The sequence below is a fragment of the Perognathus longimembris genome, chromosome 28 (genome assembly GCF_023159225.1).
Source record: "Perognathus longimembris pacificus isolate PPM17 chromosome 28, ASM2315922v1, whole genome shotgun sequence".
NCBI lineage: Eukaryota > Metazoa > Chordata > Mammalia > Rodentia > Heteromyidae > Perognathus > Perognathus longimembris.
This window is the reverse complement of record NC_063188.1, coordinates 60,778,776-60,806,059: the sequence shown is the minus strand read 5'-3', so window position 1 is coordinate 60,806,059 and position 27,284 is coordinate 60,778,776. Positions and strand designations below refer to the sequence as shown.

General features: G+C 40.6%; 1 protein-coding gene, 1 non-coding gene and 1 pseudogene across 5 annotated transcripts in view; 1 reads left to right on the top strand and 2 right to left on the bottom strand.

The window, feature by feature from the left end:
* Taf1 (TATA-box binding protein associated factor 1) overlaps positions 1-27,284 on the top strand; it is a 103,780-nt gene that overhangs the window by 47,857 nt on the left and 28,639 nt on the right. For all 4 annotated transcript variants that reach the window (XM_048335807.1, XM_048335806.1, XM_048335804.1 and 1 more), the window contains 7 exons: positions 3,363-3,471; positions 3,652-3,750; positions 4,039-4,216; positions 10,433-10,500; positions 12,538-12,660; positions 14,585-14,677; positions 14,762-14,846. In XM_048335807.1, coding sequence (XP_048191764.1) covers positions 3,363-3,471; positions 3,652-3,750; positions 4,039-4,216; positions 10,433-10,500; positions 12,538-12,660; positions 14,585-14,677; positions 14,762-14,846 — 755 coding nt within the window. The remainder of the gene's footprint in view (positions 1-3,362; positions 3,472-3,651; positions 3,751-4,038; positions 4,217-10,432; positions 10,501-12,537; positions 12,661-14,584; positions 14,678-14,761; positions 14,847-27,284) is intronic.
* On the bottom strand, positions 8,002-8,102 carry LOC125344373 (annotated as a pseudogene).
* LOC125344450 lies at positions 23,490-23,671 on the bottom strand. The gene has a single exon (XR_007209558.1). It is a non-coding gene; the product is annotated as a U2 spliceosomal RNA (small nuclear RNA).

Sequence of the window (27,284 nt, the reverse complement as noted above, 5' to 3'; positions counted from 1 at the left end):
ACCAGACTACATCCCCAGCTTTCCCCACCCCCACCCCCACATTTTTTGTACCAGTCTTGGCCCTTGATTACAGGGCCTGGACACTTCCTTGAGCTTTTTGGTTCATGGATAGTGCTCTACCACTTGAGGCACAGCTCCACTTGGCTCTTTTTTTTGCCAGTCCTGGGGCTTAAACTCAGGGTACTCTACCACTTGAGCTACAGTTTCACTTCTGGCTTTTCCTATTCATGTAGTACTGAGGAATCGAACCCAGGGCTTCATGCATGCTAGGCAAGCACTCCACTAAGCCACATTCCCGGCCCTCTTTTTTTTTTTTTTTTTTTTTTTTTGGCCAGTCCTGGGGCTTGAACTCTGGACTTGGGCTCTGTCTCTGAACTTCTTTTGCTCAAGGCTGGCACTCTACCACTTGAGCCACAGTACCATCTTTAGGCTTTTTCAGAGTAGTTTGCCTGGGCTGGGGAGTAGCTAGGATTACAGGCATGAACCATCATTGTCCGGCACTCTTTTTTTCTTTATTAGTTTGAGATAAGAGTTTCATAGACTTCCCTGCCCAGGCTGGCTTTGAACCCTGATCCTCAGATCTCAGCCTCTTGAGTAGCTAGGATTATAGGCATGAGCTACTGGCACCTGGTACTAATGTTTTTGTTTGAAAAATGCAAAGCTATAGAATAATTGAAAGTGTAAAATATTGTTATTCTGAATCTACCAGTTCACATTTTCTGCATTTATTTCATCTCTGCCTATTTTTTCCAAACCATTTAAAAGTAAATTATAGACTTTTCATTTCTAGCCTCTAGCGCACATCTTCTCAGAATATGCATATAACAATATGCTACTCTTCTCACCCCTAAGAAAATTAGCATTAACTTAGTAACATATAATAATTAAGCCTTGGCTTTATTCAAGTTTCCCTAGTTGTCCCAACGTTCTTCTATTTCCTCCTTTCCCAATTCTGGATCTAGTCCTAGTTTAAATGTTTTTTTCCCCTTGGTAGCAGGCAGTGCTTAGGCCTGAATTCAGACTTATATTCTCTTTCAGCTTTTTCATTCAAGGATGGGGCTCTACTACTTGTGCCATGCCTCATGTTCAAGCTTCTGATGGTTAATTGGAGATAAGAGTCTCACAATCTTTCCTTCTGGGGCTGGCTTGAAACTGAGATCCTCATATCTTAGCCTCCCAAGTAGCTAAGATTACAGACAGGAGCTACCAGTGCCTGGCCAGTATTAATTTTGATGCTTAGATCATATCCCATATTTATTCCTTTAAGCCAGATCGTGTTTTTTGAAATGATCATTTCAGAATCAAGGTACTTTTTTCTGCCAAAGGCCATTTGAATAGTTAAAACATCATTTCAGAGTCATACCAATTCAGCTAGATGGCTGTGGGCAGCCATTGAGAAGCATACATATCTGTCCCATTATATTCCAAATGATTTTAGCAACTTTATATGCATCTCAAGTTGGACATTCTTCAGCCTCTGCTTTAAATCTTCCTGGTACAAGATGCTACTAAACTTTCCTTGTCCTGGAATTGGGATTGACCAATTTCTCCAAGTAGCCCAGGTTCCTCCTATTGGGAATGGTATTTAGAAACCAAGATCTAAGTGTACATATACTCATTACCACTGAGATAATGAGTCTAGACTTTCTAGTAGACAAAATTAGGAACTTGTATTTTTTTTTTTTTGGCCAGTCCTGGGGCTTGGACTCAGGGCCTGAGCACTGTCCCTGGCTTCTTTTTTTGCTCAAGGCTAGCACTCTGCCACTTGAGCCACAGCACCACTTCTGGCCATTTTCTGTATATGTGGTGCTGGGGAATCGAACCCAGGGCCTCATGTATATGAGGCAGGCACTCTTGCCACTAGGCCATATCCCCAACCCCAGGAACTTGTATTTTAAATTACAATTTCATACTGAACCCAAATTGTCCCTAAAGAATTCTTTCTCCATTTCATATTTGTATCTTTTTTTCTGATTCTTAACCAGAAAATAGATGCATTTTTTTTTCATTTTTCTCTGTGTTAAGTACAAAATAGGTCTGGCATAGTGTTTCAAGCTTGCAATCCTAGCTAATTAGAAGGTGAGGATGAGGGGATCACTATTTGGGGCTAGCCCACACATAAAGTTCAAGAGATTTAATCTCAGCCAATAGGTGGATACAGTGGCATGAGCTTGTGTTCCCTAGCAACACAAAGATCATCCCAGTCTATCCCCTGGCATAAAAGACACTACCTAGAAAATAACTAATACAGAAAGTGGCTGAAGTCATGGCTCCTGGGTCCAGCCCACAGTTATTAAAAGAAGGGGGTGTCTGAGGATGTGGCTTAGTGGTAGAGTGCTTGCTTAGCAATGCATGAAGCCCTGGGTTCGATTCCTCAGTACCACATAAACAGAAAAGCCAGAACTGGTGCTGTGGCTCAAGTGGTAGAGCGCTAGCCTTGAGCACAGAGAGGCTCAGGGACAGATCCCAGGCCTGGAGTTCAAGCCCCAGGACAGCAAAAAAAAAAAAAAAAAAAAAAAGTAAATAAGAAAACGAAAGCAAAAAGGGCAGAGGGGTTATGGTTTTAAGTGGTAGAGCATTTTCCCAGTGAGTGGCAGGCCATGAGTTCAAACCCCAACACCACCATAAATGATTGAAAAAAAAATTGTGTGCTGGTCCTGGGGCTTGAACTCACATCTTGGGCATTGTCTATGAGCTTGTTGGTGGTGGTGGTAGTGGTGGCTTGGGGGCTTGAACACTAGGCCTGGGTGCTGTCCCTGAACCTGGTCACTGTCCCTGAGCTTCTTTTGCTCAAGTCTAGTACTATACCACTTGAGCCACACCTCCACTTCTTGCTTTTTTGAGTAGTTTACTGGAGATGAGAGTCTCATGGACTTTCCTGCCTGTGCTGGCTTTGAACCATAATTCTCAAATCTCAGCCTCCCTGAATATGTAGGATTATAGGCATGAGCCATTGGCACCCAGCAAAATGTGCCATTTTAATCCCTTTTTTTACCGTAGGTGAAAGTGTGAATGGGCTTTAAAATGAAAAATGTAAACTATAGTAAATTTTCTTGCCCAGGTGTTAATTTTCTCCTTGTTTCTGTACTAAAGAGTCATTAAGCCTAGTCCTTTAAGCCCAAGGTAGATTTAAATATCTGTAGCCTAGGAAAGTGAGGTGATGTCACTTGCCTAGTTCTGTATTAATTTGGAAATACTATGTGGCCTTGTCTAGCTGAGCCTTAAAGTGAATGACTTTGACTTGGCTTTTTTCTCCCCTGGCCCATGCTCATGTAACTTGAACTTTTTTGCTATAGACTTTTTTCCCTCTTGGGAACTAGAAATAGGCGCTACATGTTATAAAAAAATGTTATTGATTGCAGTGCAGATGAAGTTCGCAGAAAATCTCTGGTTCTCAAGTTCCCTAAACAGCAACTTCCTCCCAAGAAGAAACGACGGGTTGGAACTACAGTTCACTGTGACTATTTGAATGTGAGTATCTACATTGCCTCCTGATCAGATGTGATTTCCCCAGTCTTCTGTGACATATTTCGGACAGATTGTCCCTCTGGCCATTCCCTGAAAATTATTCATACTTCTTATAACAAGATTTTTATAATATTCCTGATTATTTAGAGGATCTAAAGAATTTTGATTCCTGTTTCTCTTTAGAGACCTCATAAATCTATCCACCGGCGCCGGACTGACCCTATGGTAACACTCTCATCTATCTTGGAGTCCATCATCAATGACATGAGAGATCTTCCAAATGTGAGCTCATTGCCTTTGGATTTCTACAATAGCAAAGCCTTGTTTTATCCATTTCTTCAGGTAGAGGACAGTAGTGTATAATTATAGGTACATGGAAATCCTATTTCTTTGGAATGTAGTTTTTGTTCCTTTTTTAGTAGCTTTGTATAAGAAACAGACATATTCCATCTAGATTCTTTTGAGAGTTTATGACCAAGTAGATGAGTAAGATGTGAAAGTATTCAAGTATTGGCTCTAGCATGTGTTCTTTTCTTTGTTCATGAAGGGTACTGTTGCTTCTTTTCACAGACATACCCTTTCCACACTCCAGTCAATGCAAAGGTTGTAAAGGACTATTACAAAATCATCACTCGACCAATGGATCTCCAAACACTCCGTGAAAATGTGCGCAAACGCCTCTACCCATCTCGGGAAGAGTTTAGGGAGCATTTGGAGCTAATTGTGAAAAATAGTGCAACCTACAATGGTAATAATCACTTGTCCCTTGACTGTAAAGATTACCTTTCAGATCCTTATGTATCTCATGCTTTTCTTCTTTAAATTCTTTTTTATTTCTTTATTGTCAAAGTGATATACAGAGAGAGAGGTTACAGCTTCATACTTAAGGCATTGAGTACATTTCTTATTCAACTTTATTCATATTAGATTCCAATAATTAAAAGGGCTACAAAGTATTAATGTATTTATGGATCTTAAAAAATATCAGGTTGGCTGGGGATATAGCCTAGTGGCAAGAGTGCCTGCCTCGGATACACGAGGCCCTAGGTTCAATTCCCCAGCACCACATATACAGAAAACGGCCAGAAGCGGCGCTGTGGCTCAAGTGGCAGAGTGCTAGCCTTGAGCAGGAAGAGGCCAGGGACAGTGCTCAGGCCCTGAGTCCAAGGCCCAGGACTGGCCAAAAAAAAAAAAAAAAAAAAAAAAAAATCAGGTTGTTTGCTTTTTCTGTCATTTAGAAAGCATTGCTTTTTTATTACCATCGTTTGATTTTTACTTCAGTCTCTGGAAAATTTAGAGTCTTATCTATTAAAATAAAATAGTTAAGAAGTTAGTAGGAGGAAGTAGGCCCAGGTAAGCAGAAGAGAGGCATTTGGGGGATGGGGGTAGAACCTATGTCGAGTATATATACCTGTGACCATATTTGTTACGTTTGAGTCAAACTCTGTCTCCAAATCTGTTATAGATGCTATTACATGTCTACAATGCTCTAAAGCTGGAAAGGCAAGGAGGAAGAAATGGTTGAACATTGATTCATATTTTAATGTAGTACTACTAATGGAGTTATTATGGATAAGTTATTTAACCTCTCATAGCCTCTTCAGTTTTCTTATCTGTAAACAGATTGAAAGCTTTTCACAAAGTAGCCAGCCATCTCACCTCCAGTGACTAGTTACCATACCCAGTATAGATTCTTGGCCACAGTCACCATTATATTTCATTATATTCATTTGTTCTGTTTCTTTGTGCATTTTCTCAGTCTTTTTCCTCTCTCTGCAATGCCCTTTCCCTTCTGTGTTGTTTCCATTAATAGTTCTAAATCAAATTACATACATATATGTATATAATATATTGTTATACATATACATATATGTTTGTGTATATATGTATGTGTATATGTGCATAGGTATACATGTGTGCACACATGTATGATGTGTGTGTGTATATATACTTGTCTTTGTGTGTGTGTATTTCTGAATGCTGGGATTACAGGTATGTGCCATTGTATCCATCTTATCTTCTTCATCATAAGAAATCTTTGAAATGAGTACTATTGTAATTTTCATTTTCTATTACAGGCTTGTAGTGTTTTTGGTGGTGGTGTTTGTTTTTGAGGGATTAAACTCTTGTTGTGTTGCCCAAGCTGGTCTCAAATTCCTGGATTCAAGTGATCCTTTTGTCTCAGCCTTATAAATAGCTGAGATTACAGGTACAATACCACTACATTCCTTTTGTGCCTGAAGTATTTTTTTTTTTTTTTTTGGCCAGTCCTGGGCCTTGGACTCAGGGCCTGAGCACCGTCCCTGGCTTCTTCCCGCTCACGGCTAGCACTCTGCCACCTGAGCCACAGCGCCCCTTCTGGCCATTTTCCATATATGTGGTGCTGGGGAATCGAACCCAGAGCTTCATGTGTAGGAGGCAAGCGCTCTTGCCACTAGGCCATATTCCCAGCCCCTTGGGCCTGTAGTATTCAAATAACTTGACTAAAGTGGCTATGCAACTCAAATAGGGCTGAGTGAGATATTAATCTAGGTATACATAACTCCATAGCCGTTATTCTTACCTACCATATTACATATATTCTCTATGCTTTTTTTTTAATATCCATTCATGCCTTATAATCCTGCACTTGTCCTCTGTTCAAATATTCTACCTAATTCCTGGATCCATTGGGTGCATTTTAGAAGTACTTTTTTTCCCCCAGTCCTGGGGATTGAACTCAGGGCCTGAGCACTGTCCCTGGCTTCTTTTTGCTCAAGGCTACCACTCTACCACTTGAGCCACAGCGCCACTTCTGGCTTTTTTTTTTTCTGTTTATGTGGTACTGAGGAATCAAACCCAGGGCTTCATGCATGGTAGGCAAATACTCTACCACTAAGCCACATTCCCAGCCCCTAGAAGTAATTTTTTTTATTGTTGTTGCTGGTCCTCGGACCTGGAATCAGATACTTTTCCTGAACTCTTTTGTGCTAGCCACAGCTCCACTTCTGGCTTTTTGCAGGTTAATTGGAAATAAGAGTCTCATAGACTTTCCTGCCCAGGAAACAGCCATCCTCAGAACTCAGATTACTGAATAACTAGGATTATAGGTGTAAACCATTGGTGTCCAGTCAGAAGTAATTTTATTCAATAACGTTATTGAAATATCATAGTTTATTCCTCTTTTTTTTTTACATAAATGCAATGTATTTGTGTATTACTTACTTTCCATCACTCGCCATTGTTCTCTTTCTCTCACCCCCTACGATTTGAAATTAGGGCCTCAAGCTTGCTTGGCTTTTATGTTCATGGCTGCCACTCTACCATGACTCCATTCTGGATTTTGGCTATTTATTTTGAAGATGAAGTCTCACTGCCCATGCTGGCTTCAAACCATGATCCTCCAAATCTCATCCTTCTGATTTGCTAGGATTATAGGCATAAGCAACCAGTGCCTGGCTCTATGTTTTAACTTTTTAAAGAATTCAGTTTTTAGAGCACTTGTGTCATTTTACAATCCCACCACTTTTTTTTTTTTTTGCCAGTCCTTGGGCTTGAACTCAAGGCCTGAGCACTGTCCCTGTCTTCTTTTGGCTCAAGACTAGCACTCTGCCACTTGAGCCACAGCGCCACCTCCAGCTTTTTCTATATATGTGGTGCTGAGGAACCCAGGGCTTCATGTACGGGAGGCAAGCACTCTACCACTAGGCCATATTCCTAGCCCTCCCGCCACTTCTTGTCTTGGACTTCATACAGTTCCAATTTCTTTTCATCCTCATCAACACTTGTTAGTGCCCATCTTTTTTATTCCAGACATCCTAGTGCACATGATGACTCATTGTGTATCTACCTAATGGTGCTAAGAATGTTTACATGTTCTTAGAAATATTTCTTGAACTTTCATGTATTTATTGCCACCTGTGACACCTCTTCCCTTTTCCAGCAATCCTTTGCAATCACCTCCTATTATTCATTCTCATGACTTCATTCCAATATGTGGGAGGTACATTACTTCTGCTTATCTGTACACATATCTGTTTCCCACTGCCCTAGTGGCAACTCATCTGACTGCCTATTTAGATTCATAGTATTAATGTCTACTTCTGCATCCTAGAAGACAGTCATACTTAGTTCCATTTTTTCCCCCAGACTCATAAATAGCCAAGGTACCAACGTGTACCTGTCTTGAACTTCTCCCTTTTTATTTATGTTTCTGTGCTGGTCCTGGGGCTTGAACTCAGTACTTAGGCACTGTCCTGGAGCTTTTTTGCTCAAGGCTAGTATTCTATCACTTGAATCACAGCTTCACTCCTGGCCTTTTGGTGCTTAATTGGAGATAAGAGTGTCATGAACTTTGCTACCCAGGCTGGCTTTGAACCTTGCTCCTTAGATCTCAGCCTCCTGAATAGCTAGGATTACAGGCAGGAGCCACTGGTGCCCAGGCTACACCTTTTTTACATATAGTGAAAGTGATAGAAAAGCTTATTACTGCAGAAACAATGGAAAACAAAATAGATTTTGTAGCATAGATATGCCATGGGAAAACAGCACTTCATTCCAGTGGAGCATTTCACAAATTTTGTGTCATCCTGTGCAGGGACCATTTTAGTCTTCTCTGTATTGTCCCAATTTTAGTATCTGTGCTATCAAAGCAAGCAATCCTTGCACACTTTCCTCCCTTTGGGAGGTCTTTCTTAGTTGTGTACTTGTTAGACTTGTACTCTGCTTTGATGACTTGGTCTAAATATGAGTCAGAACAAGCTTTCCTCACTCTCCAATAAGCAGATTTGATTGTTACAAAAACAACTTAAGATATTTCATGTGCAACCAATGTATTCATTATAGAACTGGGTTTGAACTGAAGGCCTTGCATTTACTTGCCAAGAGCTCTTATGCTTGAGCCCACCAATCTTGTTTAGTATGTATTGTTACCATCATCCCTATGTGTAAAGTGCTTTTACTCTGTCTTGCAGTGATTTTATTTTCAAGTCATTTTCCTTGGCTAATCAAAGAATTCACTACTGTAGGAACTCTTGTGTTAGTTTTCTTTACATTCTTATTGAATATGTCATAGTCATTAAACATGCTACACGAATAACCAAATGTTGAATTAAATAATTAGTTGGGAATAGAACTAAGGTTTAGGTTCTAGAGAATGCTAACGTAGGAGGAGGACAAAGGATAGACAGGAAGATAATCTAGAAAGGATACTAAAAGGAAGTAGACAGAATTACTGGCTAGATGAAAACATGTGGGGTTTTTTTTTTTGTTTGTGTTTTTTAGATTGAGTCTCACTATGTATTCCAGGTGGTCTTCAACTCTCTGTCCTCCTGCTTCAGCACCCTGAGTAGCAGGGATTATGTGCCCGTACCACCAGGCTCAGTTTGAAAAGTGTTTTAATTAATTAATTTGCCAGTCCTGGAGATTGAACTCAGGGCCTAGGCACTGCCTCTGAGTCTCTTTTTGCTCAAGGCTAGCACTTTACCACTTGAACCACAGCACCACTTCTGGCTTTTTCTGAGTAGTTTGTTGGAGATATGAGTCTCATGAATTTTCTGCCCAGTCTGTGACTTTGAACTGTGATCCTCAGATTGCGGCCTTCTGAGTAGCTAGGATTACAGGCCTGAGCCATCCTGTGCTTAAGATTAGCTTAAATTAGAGCAACCATAAGCTGAGACTGTGGAAAATAGGTCAAATATTTGAAGAATTTTCTTACTCTCTTGATAAGGATTTCAAGTTGTATTCTTTTTGTTGTTGTTGTTGGTCATGGGACTTGAACTCTTGGCCTGGGCACTGTCCCTGAGCTTTTTACTTAAGGCTCGTTGAGCCACAGAACACTTCCCATTTTCTAGTGGTTAGAGATAAGAGTTTCATGGACTTTCCTGCTCAGGCTGGCTTCAAACCATGATCCTCAGATCTCAGCCTCTTGAGTAGCTAGTATTACAGGTGTGAGCTATCAGCACCCCACTTGAAGTAGTATTATGATATGTGATAGACAGTCTTTCAGATATTGCAAGAACATCACATACTTGAGTCTGGAAACAAAAATTACAATTACAAACTTTCCCACTAAGTAGAAATATTATAAATCATCCATTTATCTCTTTAGCCATCCTTAAACAAATTGTCACTCTCCAACCATGAATGATTTTCTAAGTATTAAAAGTAGTGGGCTGGGCACCGGCAGCTCACACCTATAATGTAGCTATTCAGGAGGTTGAGATCTGAGGATCATGGCTCAAAGCCAGGCCAGGCAGAAAAGTCCCCTTGAGACTCTTATCTCCAATTAAAATCAAAATCTGGAAGTGGCACTGTGGTTCAAAGTGGTAGAGCACTAGTCTTGAGCAAGAGTTCAGGGACAGTGCTTAGGCCCTGAATTCAAGCCCCATGACGGACCCCCCCCCCCCAAAAAAAAATAGCAGGATGCTCGTGGGTATAATCCTAGCTACTGAGAAAGCTGAGATCTGAAGATTACAGTTCAAAGCCAGCCCACTCAGAAATCAGAAGTGGCACTGTGGCTCAAGTGGTAGAATGCTAGCCTTGAGCAAAAGAAGCTCAGGCCCAGAGTTCAAGCCCCAGGAGCAGCAAGATAAAATAAAAGTGCTAGTGTAAAACAAAAAAAATATAGTAGTAGAGCCTCTCTCTTTCTGTTCTGTATGTCAGCTAGTATTCTCATTTCCTTTTCTGTTTCTTCTTTGTCCTGTTTTACTAAATAAACTTTTACTAAACTTCAAAAAAAATCCAGTGGTAATACTAATGTCATAAATATAAACTAGATAATTAAAATTAGTTTTTTCACTCATATATAAGCCTGTCATGTATTAGCCATGAAAAATGAAAGTAGATTGAGGAATATGCCTAATCCAGCAGCTAGACTAATGCTTGGTATATACTAAGTTCTCAAGTAAATATACTAAAGAATAAATGGTATTGGCAGCTCTTTGCCTCCATTTTTAATAGTTCCATCTGTATTGTTACTTTGTAGGGCCGAAACACTCATTGACCCAGATTTCTCAATCCATGCTGGATCTCTGTGATGAAAAGCTTAAAGAGGTAAATCATTACAAATGAAACCGAGATAATGGTGTATGAAAGTGCATGGTGGGAGAGTTCAGAAAGTAAGGAATTTAACAGAAGGAAGAGTATATGTGGGAATGGCAGATTTGTGTTATGAGATAGCTGGAAGGAACCTTAGGAATGTATAGGTCATTCCTTTTTTAGCTGGATAAAGCTAAGTCCATAAAAATAATAATTTTCTATGGGTATTTTGGATATTAAATATTAAGTTAGGGTTAAGACCAGAAACTATGTGACTTTAGAAAGGGAAAGGAGGGCTTGGAATGTGGCTTAGTGGTAGAGTGGTTGCCTAGCATGCATGAAACCTTAGGTTCAATTCCTCAGTATCACATAAACAGAAAAAGCCAGAAGTGGCTCTGTGGCTCAAGTAGTAGAGTGCTAGCCTTAAGAAAAAAAAAAGAAGCTCAGGGACAGTGCCCAAGCCCTGAGTTCAAGCCCTAGGACTGGCAAAAATGGGGGGTGGGGAGTGGGCAATGACTTACCAAGAGTAGCCAATGTTTTAGCATCGAAGATTTTATTTTTGAGAGATAATGTCTATATGCTATTTTTCTGGGCTCCTTTTTTAAAAACTGTGTTGGGCTTTGCCTTTGCTAAACAAGCACTCTCCCACAGAGCTAAACCCTCAATCCCTCTGTATACCTATTTTTTTAACCTTTATTGAGATGAAGTAACTGCATAAATTTCACAGTACACATTTTAACCTTCCCAATGATGGACATCATCATTCTAATCTACAAAACTTATGAACTCAACAAACATTAACAATAAAACTATTTCTTCCAGATCGGGTGGATATGTACATTTCTTTCCTTTTGCTTGGTATCATCTGTTCCCTCTTTTTCTCTCTTTTCCTCCCTCCCATCACCACCCTTGAGTTGTTTAGTTCACTTCCATCAATGTCCATTGAACTGTTAGGCCCCTCTGCTGTATTCCCCCTCCCACCCCCACTTTCCACCCATTCTGTACCCTCTCCTACCAGCTTCCCTCAGATATGCACATGTATACACCATATGTGAGGTAAAGAATATAGAGTCCTCTAAATACTATAAGACAAATTAAGAAGAGGTCCTTTGTTTCCTTATCTTTGGAGTTCTTTTCCATCTGTATATACCTATCTTTTAAAAAAATATTTCATCATTATATATACATTTTGGTACCAATACAGCAGCCTGATCTCAGGTCCTACGGGCACAGTTCCTTAGCTTATTCACTAAGGCTAGCACTCTACCACTTGAGCCACAGCTCCAACTTCCAGCTTTTTGCTGGTTACTAGTTAATTGAAGATAATCATGTGGACTTTACTGCCCTGGTTGGCTTCAAACCACAATTCTCAGATCTCAGCCTCAGCCTCCTGCTTAGCTAGGATTATAGGCATGAGCCATAGGCACCACCACAACCACCCTCTTTTTTTGGTATTGGTGCTGGGATTTGAGTTCTCAGGACTTTGTACTTACTAGGCAAGGTGCTCTACTCCTTGAACTACATACACCCCCCAGAATTTAGCCCTCTCTTCTTACTGAGAACAATTATTGTACCTTACAAGTTTATAAAAATACAAGTGTGTTGTTGATGGTGTTAATATTGAAGTAGATATTTCACAAGAAAAATAGATAACCTATAAAGATTAAAAGATTTTCAACTTGATTGATCATTGGGGAATTGCAAACAGTCTACATTTAGATGCCCCTTTGTACTGGTTAGAAAGTGTAAAATTTTAGAAGATGAGAGTTCAGTATTTATGACAGTATAGACCAATTGGAACACAGTTTTTCCTGGTAAAGTCTTAAATGAATTTATTGGCTTAAATCTCCTTATGTAAAAAAATCACTATTAACTTACACTTCTTATAATTATTTGTTCGTTTGTTTCTTAGTACTGGGGATCAAACCCAGATCCTTGCCTGTGCTCTGCCACCAAGTGACATCCCTAGCCTTTTAGATCATTCTTAGCTTTTCTATGATTGTCACACCCCAGAAACTGGACTTGACTTTGCTTTGTTTTGTTGTATTTTAGAAAGAAGACAAATTAGCTCGTTTAGAGAAAGCAATCAATCCGTTGCTGGATGATGATGACCAAGTGGCATTTTCTTTCATTCTGGACAATATTGTAACTCAGAAAATGATGGCAGTTCCAGATGTAAGTGATCTTGGTGCAAAATACTATAAGAGTACACAGGAAAAGGTAGAAGCAAAGGGTATATGTATGTATGTATGCTGGAGATTCTGAACAGTGGTGTATGTAAGTTGAAAAAACTGGTATGTAATTCTAAGCATCAACATTTTTGACTGTGTAAGTACCTTATTGAAAGATACTGGGGAGTCTTCGGATATATTGTTGATATTCAGCATGTCAAGGTTCCTAAATAGTCCTAGAGTGAATGTATGCCAGCTACTGGAAGGCTTTTGATTTAGAGATGCTTTTGTGCAAGCAACTTTGATAATCACCTGTGTTTGTTGTCTTTTGGGGTTTTTTGCCACCTTTTTTGTGGCATTGAGGCGTATATTCAGAGCTTTAAGGAGATGTGCTCTACCACTTGAGCCATAACTCCCATCTTTTTTTTAAAATTTTTTATGAAAGCTTCCATATTATGCTGATTCCATAGGCTTTTTGTGTGTATTTGCTAGTCCTGGGGCTTGAACTCAGGGCTTAGGTGTTGTCCTAGAGCTTTTGCTCAAAGATAGTGCTCTACCACTTTAGTCACAGCTCCAACTCCAACTTTTTTGGTAGTTATTTGGAGACAAGAAGCTCAACAAGCTTTCTTGCCTGAGCTGGCTTTGAACTTTTGAGCCATGATACTCAGATCTCAGGCTCTTGAGTAGCTAGGATTACAGGTGTAAGCCACCTCCACCTGCCTTCTATAGACTATTTTTCTGTAATAATCTTCTCCAGAAATTCTATACTGAGTTTTGTTTTTGTTGCATAATCTGTACGTGTAATGCTATAGAACTATGGAATAAGAATTGTATTTAAGGGCTGGGAATATGGCCTAGTGGCAAGAGTTCTTGCCTTGTATACATGAAGCACTGGGTTCGATTCCCCAGCACCACATATATAGAAAACGGCCAGAAGTGGCGCTGTGGCTCAAGTGGCAGAGTGCTAGCCCTGAGCATAAAGAAGCCAGGAACAGTGCTCAGGCCCGGAGTTGAAGGCCCAGGGACTGGCCAAAAAAAAATAAAAATTAAAAAAAAATTAAAAAAAAAGAATTGTATTTAAGTTAGACACTGCTGGTTCACACTTGTAATCCTAGCTACTCAGGAGGCTGAGATTTGAGGATCACAGCTCAAAGCCAGCCTGGGCAGGAAAGGCTGTGAGACTTACCTTCAGTAAATTAGAACAAAACCAGAAGTGGAGCTGTGGCTCAAGTGTTAAGCACTATCCTTGAGCAAAAGAAGCTCAGGGGGCTGGGAATATGGCCTAGTGGCAAGAGTGCTTGCTTCGTATACATGAAGCCCTGGGTTTGATTCCCCAGCACCACATATGTAGAAAACGGCCAGAAGTGGCGCTGTGGCTCAAGTGGCAGAGTGCTAGCCTTGAGCAAAGAGAAGCCAGGGACAGTTCTCAGGCCCTGAGTCCAAGGCCCAGGACTGGAAAAAAAAAAAAAAAACAAAGAAGAAGCAGCTCAGGAACAGCACTTAGGCCCTGAGTTCAAGCCCCAGAATTGGCACCAAAAAAAAAATTAAAAAGAATCCATGACTTAAACTGTATATAGAGATTTGTGTGTTTATGTGTTTTTCTGGGAAAAGGGCCTGTAACTTTTGTCAAGAGTATTTGTGGGGGCTGGGAATGTGGCTTAGTGGTAGAGTGCTTGCCTATCTATCAAGCATGAAGCCCTGGGTTCGATTCCTCAGCACCACATACACAGAAAAAGCCAGAATTGGTGCTGTGGCTCAAGAGGTAGAGTGTTCACCTTGAGCAAAACGAAGCCAGGGATAGTGTTCAGGCCCTGAGTCCAAGCTCTAGGACTGGCAAAATAACAAAAAGAGTATTTGTGACTCAGCAAAGTTGAGAATCACTGCAATAAAGTCATTTCCATTTTTTTCTCATGCTTTCTTTTTATTAGTCTTGGCCATTTCATCACCCAGTTAATAAGAAGTTTGTTCCAGATTATTACAAAGTAATTGTCAACCCAATGGATTTAGAGACTATACGTAAGGTAAGTGGTTTAATCTAAAATGCATTTTTGTAATCAACACATTTTTATACATGTAATTTGAGTTCTTGATTCTTTTTATCATAGAATATTTCCAAGCACAAATACCAGAGTCGGGAGAGCTTTTTAGATGATGTAAACCTAATTCTGGCCAACAGTGTTAAGTACAATGGTAGGTACTTGAGTTTTTCTCTTTTTCCACCAATCTATGCAAGATTTTACATAAAACCACCTTAAGCAGTGATAATCGAATCAGTCAAGTGCGAGTGACTTTGCTTTTTTTTTTTTTAAATTAGGCATATATCAGTATGTGTTCTATAAAGTTTAGTACTAAGCTTTCTTTGGTAGTGCTGGAATTTGAACTCAGGGCTTCATACCTGCTAGGATCATGCTCTGCACTTGAGCCACATCTGCAGCCTATTTTTTGTGGTTCTTAGTGAAATAAGGTTTCACCACTCAGGTGTGCTTCTAAGCTGTGATCTACCTACATTAGGCTTCCTGTCACTGCTACTTTAAGATTTTCCTACGCTTTCAAGCCTATTCCAACACTATAGCTTCCCTACTTGGGAGATAGAATCTTGTATATTTTTCCTCCCTGGCTGGCCCTCAACCATGATCCTTCCTATCTTAGCCTTCTACATGTTTCAGATTGCGAAGTTTTAGGGAGGGTATCACAGACTTTTCTATCCAGGCTGGCTTCTAACCTCAGTCTTCCAGATCTCAGCTTCCCAAATAGCTAGGATTTAAGGTGTGAGCCATCAACACCCAGTTACCGTTAAACTTTTTATGATGAAAAGTAAAAGCAGTTTTGGCTTACTGTTAAAGTTTTGTAAAGTGGAAAAAAATTCGGTATAAATAAAAAATAAGCCTGGAGCCAGTAGGTCACGCCTATAATCCCAGCTACTCTGGAGGCTGAGATCTGAGGATAGTGGTTGAAAGCCAACCTTTTCAAAGCCAACCAGAGCAGGAAAGTTCTTGAGACTCTTATCTCTCATAAACTACTCAGAAAAAGCCGGAAGTGGGCTGTGGCCCAAATGGTAGACTACTATGCTAGGTTCTAGCACAGAGAGGCTCAGGAACAGAGCCCAGACCCTGAGTTTAAGCCCCCAGGGCTGGCAAAAACAATAATAAGTAGTTACTACTTTGGGATTTGAGTCACCACGGTATTACCACAAGATGTGAACAATGTATAATGTATGGGATATCCCACTGATAAGCTTTGGAAAATATGTGGCTGTAGACCATGGTGAATTTCCTTAATTCATGGAGTTTTCTTCAGTACATGAATAGTGTATTTTACTATTCAACCAGTGATTCACTGGTAGCTAATGATTCTAGCGATAGCAAAGAATGGTCACTGTTCTCAAGTAATTGATAGGTCATTTGGTGGATAGATAGTTAAAATGCAGCCCAGTAAAGTGTTGTAATGGAAGAACATACAGAAGAGGAGTTTCTTTTTTTTTTTTTTTTTTGGCCAGTCCTGGCTCTTGGACTTGGGGCCTGAACACTGTCCCTGGCTTCTTTTTGCTCAAGGATAGCATTCTGCCACTTGAGCCACAGCGCCACGTCTGGCCGTTTTCTATATATGTGGTGCTGGGGAATTGAACCCAGGGCTTCATGTATACAAGGCAAGCACTCTTGCCACTAGGCCATATTCCCAGCCAGAAGAGGAGTTTCTTAACCTGAGACTTAGGGAAAGTTTCATAAACTAATGAAAGTTGGGGTTTAGCTGGGCACTTTTATCCTAGCTACTCAGGAGGCTGAGATCTGAGGTTTGTGGTTAAAAGCCAGCCCAAGCAGGAAAATCCTTGACACTCTTAACTCCATTTAACCACCCCAAGGCTCAGGGATAGCACTCAGGCCCTAAGTTCAAGCCCCACAACTGACTGGAAAAAAAAAATCAAGTTCAGATTTGTACGACCCAGGATAAGCAAACATTGATACGTGCTAGCATGTAGCTACAGATAAAAAATCAAATTAGGAGAAAAAAGAAATTAATAGTGCTTAAATATTTTGTTAGAAATATGCATAGTGCCACAGGTCAGAGTATCTAAATCAGAATGGAATTCGAGGAAACTTTCTGGAAGAGAATTTTCTTTGTTTTTTTTGTTTTGTTTTTGTTGCCAATCCTGGGCCTTGGACTCAGGGCCTGAGCACTGGCCCTGGCTTCTTTTTGCTCAAGGCTAGCACTCTGCCCCTTGAGCCACAGTGCCACTTCTGGCCATTTTCTATATATGTGGTGCTGGGGAATCAAACCCAGGGCTTCATGTATAGGATGCAAGCACTCTTGCCACTAGGCCATATTCCCAGCCTGGAAGAGAATTTTCTTAAGCTGAATTCTAAAGGGTCAGTGATCTTTGGTTGGCAAAAACTATAAAAGAGAATAGTTTGGGTACTCGTGGCTCACACCTGTAATCCTAGCTACTCAGGAGGAGGAGATCTGAGGATCAGGTTGGAAGCTGGCCCTGGGCAGAAAAGTCCCTCTGAGACTTATCTCCAATTAACCACTCAAAAATGGAAGTGGAGCAGCTTGGGCTCTGGTGGCTAATGCCTGTAATGCTAGCTACTCAGGAAGATGAGGTCTGAGGATCACAGTTCAAAGCCAGCCCAGGGAGGAAAGTCCACGAAACTCTTATCTCCAATTAATTACCAGAAAACTGAAAGTGGCACTGTGACACAAGAAGTAGAGGGCTAGCCTTGAGCTGAAGAGCCCAAGGACTGCCTAGGCCATGAGTTCAAGCCCACAACCGACAAAATAAAAAAGAGAGAGAGAGAACAGCAATATATAAAGACACAAAGTTTAGTGATTGCATTTTTTCATAATAACTTACACTGGTTTTATTTTACTAGCCCTTAGGCTGGGAATGTGGCTTAGTAGTAGAGTGCTTTCCTCGAATACATGAAGCCCTAGGTTTGATTCCTCAGCACCACATACACAGAAAAAGCCGGAAGTGGCACGCTGGCTCAAGTGGTAGAGTGCTAGTGTTGTGCCAAGTCATGAGACCACCACCAAGAAGACCACCGAGACTGAGACATTCCGAAGTGCAAAAGCAAGGCAAGGCTTTATTTAAGCTAGCTACAACTCAGGCCTCGTCCTACCCACCGACACAGCGGAGGTTAGGAGGGAGCCCTGAGCTACGATTCCACAGGGCTTATAAAGGCAAAAAACAAAGTTACAACAATCAGGTGTTCAAGCAAGCAAGATTAGGACACAGGTACAAATCTGATTGGCTTAGGGTTCGAGGCATTCTAGGGGTGGTCAGAGTTAAGCATTCCCAGCTGTTAGAGTTCTAGACCGACTGGGCCCTAATGGGCTTGTCCTGGGTCTGCTCACAGGGCCTGCTTATCTCAGGTTCACGTGGTAAAGTGGGGTTCACGTGGTAAGGTGGGGTTCACGTGGTAAAGTGGGGCCTGACTTCAAAGTCTGGCACTTCACTAGCCTTGAGCAAAAAGAAGCCAGGGACAGTGCTCAGGCCCTGAGTTCAAGCTCCAGGACTGGCAAAAAAAAAAAAAAAGACTAGCCCTCTACCACTTTGAGCCACAGCTCCACTTCCAGTTTTCTAGTGGAGATAGGAGTCTCACAGACTTTCCTGCCCAGGCTGGCTTTGAATTGCAGTCCTCAGTGTGAGCCACTGGGGCCCAGCTTGTGTTGATTGTTATCATCATCATCATCATTATTACTATTTTGTTATTATAGAGGTGATGTTCAGAGGGATTACAATTACATGAGTCAGGTAATGAGTTTCCTTTTGTACAGTTTGTACAGTCTTTTTTGTTGCCTATTTTTGTGCTGATCTTAGAGGGCTTGAGCCTATATGCTCAAGGATAGTGCTCTACCACTTGTGCTGTAGCTCCACTTCTGGCCATTTTTTGGTAGTTAATTAGAGATCAGAGTCTCAGACTTTCCTATCTAAGCTGGCTTTGAACAATAATCCTCAGGACTTAGCCCCATGAGTAACTAGGATTACAGGCATGAGCCACTGATGCCTGGCTGTGGTGAATGAGTATATGTTGGTCAATGAATAATCAGTTATGTGTTGAGAGGTGTGTAGGAATCAAATCCCAGAGGGCCTTAATGTGCCATACTTGAGTTTTTTAGGCCTGGGTGGTTCAAATGGTAGAGTACCTTTCTACCAACAAGAGGCTTTGAGTTCAAACCCCAATACTGTTAGAAGAAAAAAATGAATTTTCACTTTGTCCTAAGTTGGAAAACATAGAAGGAATTAATCACTGGGCAATGCCATATGACTCTTTAAGCAAAAGAAGAGCATTGGGCTGGGGATATAGCCTAGTGGCAAGAGTGCCTGCCTCGGATACACGAGGCCCTAGGTTCGATTCCCCAGCACCACATATACAGAAAACGGCCAGAAGCGGCGCTGTGGCTCAAGTGGCAGAGTGCTAGCCTTGAGCAAGAAGAAGCCAGGGACAGTGCTCAGGCCCTGAGTCCAAGGCCCAGGACTGGCCAAAAAAAAAAAAAAAAAAAAAAAAAAGAAGAGCATTTAAGTGCATTTGAGAAAATTACCTAGGATACTGAGATTGCAACTAAGAATTTAATAGTCTAAATAGTTTGACTCTAAGTTTGCTACACTATTTAGCAGAGACAGAAAATGATAAGAAAGAGGTGAAGAAGAGGACAGCTAGACAGAAAAATGAGAAAATGGTATATTCTGTGCAGAGAGCAGAATGTTCAATACTGTGAAGGAATGAAAACCATGACAAGTGGAGGAACTTGACTAGAGTAGATGTATATTTCACCAAGGGAAGTGACCAAGGGAAGGGAGATGAGACTCCCTTCCCCACCCCCCTTCCTGGGTCTTGAACTTAAGGCCTGAGTGCTGATCCTGGGCTTTTAAACTTAGGGCTAGTACTCTACCAGTTGAACCACAGCTCTACTTCTGTCTGGCATTTTTGGTGTTTAATTGGAGATAAGAGTCTCATGGACTTTCCTGCTCCTACTGGCTTCAAACTTCAATCATCAGATCTCAGCCTCCTGAGTAGCTAAGAATACAGATGTAAGCCACCAGTGCCCAGCTGAGTCTTCATTTTTGTTCCAGAAAAGGATTGGGTTGAAGGAATACATTCTCTCTCTTGGCTCTTCTTATTACTCATTGGAAATTAGGGAGGAGAAGTGCTTCTTCAATTATCTCTCTTGGTATTTCCTTAAAACACCTTAAGCTAATGATCTAGAATTCTGGCAGTAGTTATGCTGCTGATGTTTTCATGAATTTTTTTTTGGTTTGGTTTTTGTTTTTTAAAGATTTCCTAATAGATTTATTTAGAACAGTTAACAGACACTTTTTTTTTGGCCAGTGCTGGGCCTTGGACTCAGGGCCTGAGTCCCTGGCTTCTTTTTGCTCAAGGCTAGCATTCTGCCACTTGAGCCACAGCACCACTTCTGGCCATTTTCTGTATATGTGCTGCTGGGGAATTGAACCCGGGGCTTCATGTATACGATGCAAGCACTCTTGCCACTAGGCCATATTCCCAGCCTTCATGAATGTTTTGAGAATGACTATATATTGCAAATGATCTACAAGGGTGCTTGAGAAAGGCTGCTTGATGTCATGGAGATTAGGTTAGGGCAGACTTGTAAGGCACTCTTTGTAAAGCAACCCGAAAAATGCAGAAGAGACTAATAAAACACTAAGCATGCGTGCTAGGTGTGGTGGTTCAAACCTATGATCTCAGAATTTGGGAAGCTGAGGTAGGTGAGCTTGGGTTAATATATCAAGTTCCAGTCCATACTAGAATACATAGCAAGACCTTATCTCAGGGAAGTTTTTCTTTTAAAAGAAGGAATAATCGGGCTGGGGATATGGCCTAGTAGCGAGAGAGCTTGCCTCGTATACATGAGGCCCTGGGTTCGATTCCCCAGCACCACATATACAGAAAATGGCCAGAAGTGGCGCTGTAGCTCAAGTGGCAGAGTGCTAGCCTTGAGCAAAAAGGAAGCCAGGGACAGTGCTCAGGCCCTGAGTCCAAGGCCCAGGACTGGCCAAAAAAAAAAAAAAAGAAGGAATAAGCAGAGGGCAAGTGAATGGGTCACAGAAGTAAAAAGTTATGAATACCATTGTACTACTAATCAAAGAAAGGTGACATTTTCTTCCACTCGCTGAATAAGCTCCATTTGTAAGGGAGATACATATTGTTAGGCTGGTTTCTGTCACATATTGCTAACAATAGTACGAAGTTAATGAAACATTAGGAAAACTTCAAGAACTCATTGAATTTATTTTAGGGCTCTTTGCTCTGCTTCATTGAGCTATTTGTGAAGACTTGGTACTCTTAACCACCAATAGATATCATGATATTATTAAAGGTTTCTAATTTTAAATGTCTTGTCTATCTTTACCTAATTATTCTAAATAAATGTGAGGAACATTTTTGCTAGATTCTAACATAGCCTTAAGCATACATATATACATTGCTTATTTAATCTATGGATGAATTTGCAAGAAGTGTATATCTTTATAATATTACATTTTCTACCTAGAAACAATGTTTCTTCATTCACATTTTTTCACATACCTCATATTAAGCTTATGTTTTTTTCATATAGTTTTTGGCAACTTTAATTTATTCTACTCTATATTACAGTTTTTGTTGCTATCTAAAATTCTTGTGTTGTTAATTTATAAGTATTGTTGCTATTGTACATAAGCTGCTTTTTATTTAACTGGGCTAAGTCTAAAGCTTTGAGTCAGTTTAATGAATATGAGTAAATGATTCAGCATTGTTAATACATTAAAAGAATGCTTAAAGAATTATATAATGGCCTAGTGGCAAGAGCACTTGCCTCCTACACATGAAGCTCTTGGTTCGATTCCCCAGCACCACATATATGGAAAATGGCCAGAAGGGGCGCTGTGGCTCAGGTGGCAGAGTGCTAGCCTTGAGCTAGAAGAAGCCAGGGACAGTGCTCAGGCCCTGAGTCCAAGGCCCAGGACTGGCCAAAAAAAAAAAAGAATTATATAATACCATTCTCCAAGTCTGGACTATGAAGCCACTATTAATAAATAAAATTCTTTATTTTCTGACAGTGTTTGTGGCCAACATATATTTGTTTTACTTTATTTGTTGGTCATGGAGCTTGCACTCGGGGTCTGGGAACTGTCCCTTAGCTCTTTTTGCTCAAGGCCAGTGCTCTAACACTTGGAGCCACAGCACCACTTTGTTTTCTGATGGTTAATTGGTGATATGAATCTCATGGACTTTCTTATCTGGGCTGCCTTGAACTGTGATAATCAGATCTCAGCCTCTTGAGTAGCTAGGATTACAGACGTGAGCCACCAGCATATATTTATAATCAAGGCATAACACTCACATCATTAAAGAGAACCAAAATTCCCCCACTTGTGCTTTAGCCTTTTGATGTCGTCTTTTTGCATCATAGCCAGATTTCTTTTTTTCTTTTCTTTTCTTTTTTTTTTTTTTTTGCCAGTCCTGGGGCTTGAACTCAGGGCGTGGGCACTGTCCCTGAGCTTCTTTTGCTCAAGGCTAGCACTCTACCACTTGAGCCACAGCACCATTTCTGGCTTTTTCTGTTTATGTGGTAATGAGGAATCGAATTCAGGGCTTCAAGCATGCCAGGCAAGTACATTCCCAGTCCCCAATTTCTTTTAGTTTTTATTACAAAATATTCATCATTTTAAAACTTTTCATTTTAACTTTAAAATGTATGCATATCTCTGTGTGTGTGTGTGTGTGTGTGTGTGTGTGTGTGTGTGTGTGTGTGTGTGTGTATACTGTGTTGGTCTTGGGTCTTGAACTCAGGGCCTGGGTCCTATCTTTCAGTTTTTTTGCTAAACATTAGCACTCTGTCACTTGAGCCATAGCTCCACTTCTGGCTTTTTGTTGCTTAGTTGTAGTTAAGAGTCTCACTGTCTTTCCTGTTTCAGCTGGCCTCAAACTGTGATCCTCAGGTCTCAGCCTCCTGAGTAGCTAGGAATACAGACGTGAGCTGCAGGCACCAAGCCAAATCAGTCTTAACTATATTCACAGTACTGTGGAACTATGACCACTATCCATTTGCAGAACTTTTTCCAAACACAAACTCTATAGCCATTAAAAAGTGACTCCCCATTTTTCCAGGCATCAGTGGTCATGCCTGTAGTCCTAGCTACTCAGGAGTCTGAGATCTGAAGATTGTGATCTGTGACACTCTGTCCAGTTAGCCACCGGAAAATTAGACATGGCACTGTGACTCAAAATGGTAGAGCACTAACTAGTCTTGAGCAAAAAAGCTTAGGAGCAGCGTCCAGCCCCTGTGTTCAAGGCCCATGACGGACACACACAAAAAATTTGACTCCCTAGCTGGGCACCAGTGACTCACACCTGTAATCCTAGCTCCTCAGGAGACAGAGATCTGAGGATTGCAGTTGGAAGCCAGGATGGGCAAGAAAGTGGCTGAAATTCTTGTCTGCAATTAACCATCAAAAAGTCCAGAAATGGAACTGTGACTCAAATGGTAGAATGCCAACTTGAGCCAAAAAAGTTCAGGGATAATGCCCTGGCCCTATGCTCAAACCCCAGGACCAGTATAAAAAAACAGTAACTCTCCTTCCCTCAGTTCCTTCCTTTTATTCTTTCTGTCTATGAATTTTCCTATTGGAGCTATCTCATAAGTAGAATCATAGAATGCATGCAAGATTTTTTTTTTACTTATGCTTGTCTTATCGTACTTAGTTTCATCTATATTGTATAACATCAAAATTTTATTTTTTCTTATAATAAACTTTTCTTTATGAGTTATAATACCTCCATCTCTTCATTTACTGTCCCTCCTTTTCACTTAGTTTTTTTTTTTAATTCCTTGAGGGAATACATTGATTCTTGGAGGTATTGCAATATTAGGCCACTGTATGAAATGGACAGAGGAAGCTTGTATTCCATCTCCCTTCTTCAAAAGCCCAGATAATACATTGTCCTCAGATTGAAGGTGTATCAAACTGACAACAGACATTATACTTGATCTTAACCAAAAGGCCCAGAAATGATTCATTTGGCTTTTAGTTTTTGTTTTTTGTGGGTTCTTCATTGTTATTATTGTTGCTATTTTAGTTTTTCAATCTTTTTATTTTCTTATTGTTATTACTAAGTAGTCATCCAGTGGGGCTACAATTCCATAAGTCAGATTATAAGTACCATTCTTGTTTGTTGGTGTCACTCTTTCCTTTATTGTTCGCTGTTTCCCCCCCCCTTGTCCCTCCCCTCAAGTAACATAGTTCTTTTTTTTCCCCCCAGTCCTGGGGCTTGAACTCAGGGCCTGAGCACTGTCCCTGGCTTCCTTTTGCTCAAGGCTAGCACTCCACCACTTGAGCCACAGCGCCACTTCCGGCCATTTTCTATATATGTGGTGCTGAGGAATCGAACCCAGGGCTTCATGCATGCTAGGAAAGCACTCTACTGCTAAGCCACATTCCCAGCCCACATAGTTCATTTTTTATGTACATTGAATATAATGATTACACTTGCTTACCCTTACTCCTCCTATTCCTGTGCCTCCTGCCTCCTTAATTTAGTTTTTGAGTCAGTCTTGTTAGGCACGCCCAGGCTGGCCTGGAATTCACTATGTTGCCCCAAACTCATCACCTTTTTGCCTCACCCTCCTAACAGCTGGGATTACAAACCTAGCCTTTCCCTTAACTTTACTGTGATTTCTAACCAACCAGTGTACCAAATGAACTTGATCATTTAATTGCCAAATATATTAACTAATTTTAAGTCCTTATCATGACTTCATTCTGTGATTTGACATAATTGGCTACTCCTTCCTTGAAGCCATATTGGTATCTGTGTACTTTTTATTTTCCTTTACTAAATGTTCTACTTACTCCTGTAGGAAGCTGTATCAACCAGCATCTCTTCCTTGATTACTCCTGCTGAACATATCCTCTTGGATATCCCAGTAGCACTTAAAGCATACTTAAAATTAAATATATTATCTTTTCCTACTTTTCATCTCCAGCTTTCTCTCTGTCTCCTTTATTCAACTCACTTGTTCACTTCCCTATATAGACTTAGTGGTACATAGTATCACACAGGAAGTCCATCTAGGAACCTCAAGTGTTATTCTTAATTCTTTCTCCAGGATAAACTCGACAATCCAATGTATTGCTAAAGCCTTAACTATATCTTGCCTACATTTTAAAAATAGAGTCATTTGACAAACTCCTAATGTCTGTCTCTTAGCCTATTATTAACATTCCTATCAAATAGACCTATTTTTTTTTTTTAAAGTTCACCCCTATCTGTCTTTCACACTTAACTCCTATAGTTTCCCAGAGATGACAGTTTGGTATATACCCTTGAAACTTTTCTGTGCCTATATAAAACATGTTTGATATTAGGAAAGCTACCATTTTTATACATATTACATATTATTCTGTATTTTGTTCTTTGCTTGTGAATATATCCTGATTTATTTAGCCAATGCTGGGGTTTGAACTTGGGGCCTCATGCTTGCTTTTGCTTGCTTGTTGGCTGATATTCTACCTGAAAGCATTTAGCCTTTTCTTTTTTTTGCTGGTTACTTTGGAGGAGTCTCTTGGACTTCACTGCCAGAGTTGGCTTTGAACCAAGATTCCTCAGATCTCAGCCTTCTGAGTAGCTAGGATTACAGATGGGAGCCACTAGTTCCTGGCTTATTTGATGATTTTTTTAAATTAGGAAATTGGAAGAAAAAAAAAGATACAAACTCTCATCCCTCCGTTCTATGAGTCTATTACTCACTTTCTCCCAATAATGATAATTTATAGTCATAGCTCAGTATCAAAACCTGACAGTTGATATGCAAATATTTCTGTCAGTGGATTATAGACTTTATTCACTTTTTACCATTTAAAATATGTTTATTGCTAGACACTGGTGGCACATGCCTGTACCCCTAAGCTACTCAAGAAGCTGAGATCTGAGGATTGAAATTCAAAGCCAACCTGGGCAAAACAGTCCCCATGAGTCTCTTATCTGCAATTAACCACTTCAAAACCGGAAGTGGCACTGTGGCTAAAGTGATAGTGCTATCCTTGAACACAAAGAGGCTCAGGTACAACACCCAGGCCCTGAGTTCAAGCTCCACAACCGACCAAAAAATATACTTGTGCATTGTATATATGTCTGTGGGGAAAAAAATTATGATGATACTAGAGCTCCAACTCAGCACCTGGGCATTGTTTCTTAGCTTTTTTGCTGAAGGCTACCACTCTACCACTTAGACACAGCTCCATTTCCAGCTTTTTGCTAGTTAAGAGAGAAGATTCTCATGGACGGACCTTCTAGCTTAGGCTGGCTTTGAACCATGACCTTCAGATCTCAGCCCTTAGAATAGCTTGGATTATGAGAGTGAGCCTCTGGTACTCAGCTGATGTTTGTGAAATTTTATGTCATATATAGGTAAGTCTGTGTCACCACCACCAGAATCAAGATTTAGAGCTTTTTTTTTTTTTGGCAGTACTGGGATTTGCACTTAGGACCTCCCACTGGCTAGGCAGGCACTATATCACTTGAGCTATACCTCCAATTTCTTAGAACTGTTCTATCACTAAAAAAGAATTCCACGTTCTTTGTATTCGCAATGCCCACACACATGCAGCCAAAACTGTCATTGTTCTATCTATTTCTGCTTTCCAGCTCAAGTTTTGACACTTGAAGATGTTACATAAATGGAAGAAAATGTGACTGAAGTTGGCCTTTTAACTTTGAGGTTCATCCACATTGTTACATGGACAGTTGTTCATTCTTTTTTTTTTTTTGGCCAGTCCTGGGCCTTGGACTCAGGGCCTGAGCACTGTCCCTGGCTTCTTCCCGCTCAAGGCTAGCACTCTGCCTCTTGAGCCACAGCGCCGCTTCTGGCCGTTTTCTGTATATGTCGTGCTGGGGAATCGAACCTAGGGCCTCGTGTATCCGAGGCAGGCGCTCTTGCCACTAGGCTATATCCCCAGCCCCTGTTCATTCTTTTTGAATTGTTCATTTATTGTATGCACATATGAGAATTTGTTTAACCATTTACTCATTAAAGGACATTGAAATTTCTAGTATTTTGCTATAAGTAAGGCTGCTACGAATATTCATGTATAAAGATTGGTATGAATATGTTTTAATTTTTCTGGTATACTTAGAAATGGTATGATTTTTGCATTAGTGGGATTTGAACTCTGGGTTTCTCTCTTGCTAGGTAGATACTCTACCACTTGAGTTACTCCTAACTGTACCATTTTACATTTTCATTAGTAGTGTATGAATAGTTCTATGCCCGTGTGTGTGTGTGTGTGTGTGTGTGTGTGTGTGTGTTCTGGTCCTGGTGCTTAAACTCAGGGCCTGGGTGCTATTCCTGAGCTTCTTTATGCTCAAGGCTAGTGCTCTACCACTTGAGCTACAACACCACTTCCAGCTTTTTCTAAGTAGTTTATTGGAGTTTCTCAGACTTTCCTACCCAGGCTGGCTTCAAACCATGATCCTCAGATCTCAGCCTTCTGAGTAGCTAGGATTACAGGCATGAGCCACCAGCACCCAGCTTAATTTTTTTTTAATTTTAACTATTTTGTTTCCTTGTGACTTTACTTTGAAATTTTCCTGTGGTTTCTTAGTGCTTTGTACAATACTGAAATTGTGT